The 3,186-nt window shown below is 42.3% G+C and overlaps 1 protein-coding gene across 1 annotated transcript in view; it reads left to right on the top strand.

Moving 5' to 3' along the window:
• The window catches only part of LOC104412300 (son of sevenless homolog 1-like), a gene marked incomplete at its 5' end in the record, with an annotated part of 9,881 nt that overhangs the window by 2,521 nt on the left and 4,174 nt on the right, over positions 1–3,186 (top strand). Inside the window, 3 exons of the mRNA XM_010022969.1 lie at positions 1,160–1,332; positions 1,893–2,009; positions 2,171–2,435. Coding sequence (XP_010021271.1) covers positions 1,160–1,332; positions 1,893–2,009; positions 2,171–2,435 — 555 coding nt within the window. The remainder of the gene's footprint in view (positions 1–1,159; positions 1,333–1,892; positions 2,010–2,170; positions 2,436–3,186) is intronic.

Consider the following 3,186-nt stretch of genomic DNA (forward strand, 5'->3'; position numbering starts at 1 on the left):
CAACAGCCTACTTGGATGTTTGCTGCAGATCAGTTCCAACTCTGTCCAGCATAGCCTTCAGGCCAAAATTGAAAGAAAATGGTATTGATGGCTTTTTTGGCCTTTTACAGATTGGGGATAGATATACTCCAGAGCTCTGCAAAGAAAGATAAGGTGAACTAAGAAACCTGTCTTGCTTCAGAGATGAGTAGAGGATAGGATCACACGTGAATTGCTTCTGTTATTTCTGTCAAGTTATGCTTAGAAAAGTCATAATGACAGTTCCCGATACGTTATCTAGGCTAAGACATGCTAAGAAAATTGGGGCTATTCAGCCTGGAGAAGAAAAGCTCCATGGACACCTCATAGCAGCCTTTCAGAATCTGAAGGGGGCCTACAGGGATGCCAGAGAGGGACTCTTCATCAGGGACTGTAGTGATAAGACAAGGGGTAATGGCTTTAAACTTAAACAGGGAAGAATCAAGTTGAATATAAGGAAGAAATTCTCTACTGTGAGAGTGGTGAGGCCCTGGAACAGGCTGCCTAAGGAAGCTGTTAATGCTCCATCCCTGGCAGTGTTCAAGGCCAGGTTGGAGGAGGTTTTGAGCAGCCTGGTCTAGTGGAAGGTGTCCCTGCCCATGGCAGGGGAGTTGGAACTAGATGAGCTTTAAGGTCCTTTCCAACTCAAACCATTCTATGATTCTATCTGTGGACTTGAGAGTACTCTTTTCTTTCTGATCTTCAAATGATTTTATGCAATTATGAAGCCAGTAGTGGAGACTGGAAAAGAAGAATAACACCTGAAAATAACCTTTTGGAGCTTAGCTGGGGTCTCTAATGGAGTAGAGCTGAGCTGAGGCAGAACAGTTGAGAGAAAAAGCCTGAGTTCAGTATACTCTCGTCTTGCAAAATGTGTTCAGTTGTGTCAGCTTCCTAAACAATAGACAGTTGCGTAGACTTTGAGATTTTGATGCAAAATAGGCAGCTTTCTAGAAAAGGCATGTTAAAATATTTAAATTGTTGCCCTTATTTGAAAATTAGGTGTGATTCTTTTATTGACCCTAACATTTTTCTAAATAGTGTGCAGAAATTAAACTCTAAGATTTCTTCGTATTCCAGTCATTTGCCTTCCTCCTTGTTTTGTACTGTACGTTGAGAAACTCTTCCTTGTGCTTTTCAGGGATTTACTTAACTAACATTTTGAAAACAGAAGAAGGCAACCCTGAATTTCTCAAGCGACATGGGAAGGAACTTATAAACTTCAGCAAGAGAAGAAAGGTAGCTGAAATAACAGGAGAGATACAGCAGTACCAGAACCAGCCGTATTGCTTAAGAGTGGAATTTGACATCAGGGTAAGTGGCATTATTTCCTTGAGTCCTTGCACTGAGCTACTTCCCTGGTGATTCTGACAGCTGATACACTGTAAGGACAGACTGATTTCACATAGATTCGATCAGACTGAACCAGAGACGAGCAGAAGGCCTCTCATAAAATCTCTCGGGTCTCACTGTAAGGAAGGGCAGAAAGCTCAGTGCTGACAGTTTGGTTAGTTTTGCTGGAGTTTTATTTTTTTTTCCCTTAGCTATTGGGATGAAGATAAGTCTTACTACTGATAGTTGTTAAACAGGAACAGAAACTACCACATTCTCACTGTCCTTCGCTCAACTAGGTTTATTTGTCCAGTGAGCCCAGTTGTCTTTTTCTTCTTCTGCTACACTGCCTTTACATTTCCAGGTTTTACTGATAGCACTGGCAACAAACAGATTTAATAACTTAAGGATCTATCATTACCTCTGACTCCAGCGTTTTCTCTCTTCTCTAGAATAGTTTAGATCATTTCTGCAGTAGAAACAAACAATAATAAGCTAAGAAGTAGCTTGGCTGACAAGTTTTCTGCTTTCTTGTATTTCAGAGATTTTTTGAAAACCTGAATCCAATGGGAAACAGCATAGAGACAGAATTTACAGATTATCTGTTCAACAAGTCACTGGAGATAGAGCCACGAAATGTCAAGCCTCCACCAAGATTTGTTAGTATTCAATCTATTTACTTACTTATTTGAAAAACTACTTGTGTGTCTTTCACAAATAGCAGAAGTCATTTTAGATCTCTTCATAAATACGAAGCTACATTTAGGTGATCTTGTGGCCTTTTGATTTTGTTTAATGCTATCTTTTTTTGTCATTTCAGCCCAAAAAATACAACTATCCTCTCAAGTCCCCAGGTGTTCGCCCCTCTAATCCAAGGCCTGGTACCATGAGACATCCTACACCCCTGCAACAGGAGCCACGGAAAATCAGTTACAGCCGCATCCCAGAGAGCGAGACTGAAGCAACAGCATCTGCACCAAACTCCCCCCGAACACCTTTGACTCCTCCCCCTGCTTCTGCTACTTCAAGTACTACAGATGCCTGCAGTGTGTTTGACTCGGATCCTTCAAGTCCTTTTCATGCAAGTAGGTACTCATAGATGGTCTACTAAGAATATGTGTATTAGAGTTTGTGGTATTAAACAGGTGAATCATGTTTAGTCTTCTAAAGTGACTACAGAAATAGTTGCTTTTGTCTCCTTGTGACAGCAAAACCTTTCAGTGTGTTTTACTCCTTTTCTAATAAGTTTTTATTGTAAGAGGAGAAACTCAACAGAACTGGGCATGTTACGTAGAGAATGTTTAGCTGGTGAATGAAGTTGCTCGACCACTGTCCATAATATTTGAGAGGTCATGGCAGTCAGGTGAAGTTCCAGATGACTGGAAGAAGGGAAATGTAACCCCCGCTTTCAAGAAGGGAAGGTGGAAGACCCAGGAAACTACAGACCAGTCAGTCTCACCTCTGTGCCTGGCAAAATCTTGGAGCAGATTCTCCTGGAAAGAATGCTGAGGCACATGTAAAACAGCGAGGTGGTTGGTGACAGCCAGCCTGGTTTCACTAAGGGGAAATCCTGCCTGACCAGTTTGGTGGCCTTCTATGATGGGACTACAGGACTGATGGAGAGCGGCAGAGCAGTTGATGTCATCTACCTGGACCTTGTGCAAAGCGTTTCACACTGTCCCGCACAACATCCTTGTCTCTAAATTGGAGAGACACCAATTTGATGGATGGACCACTCAGTGGATAAAGAACTGGCTGGATGGCCGCACACAAAGAGTTGTGGTAAACGGTTCAATGTCCACGTGGAGACCAGTAACGAGTGGTGTCCCTCAGGGA

Source organism: Nestor notabilis, unplaced genomic scaffold (genome assembly GCF_000696875.1).
Source record: "Nestor notabilis isolate BGI_N333 unplaced genomic scaffold, ASM69687v1 scaffold30669, whole genome shotgun sequence".
Lineage (NCBI taxonomy): Eukaryota > Metazoa > Chordata > Aves > Psittaciformes > Psittacidae > Nestor > Nestor notabilis.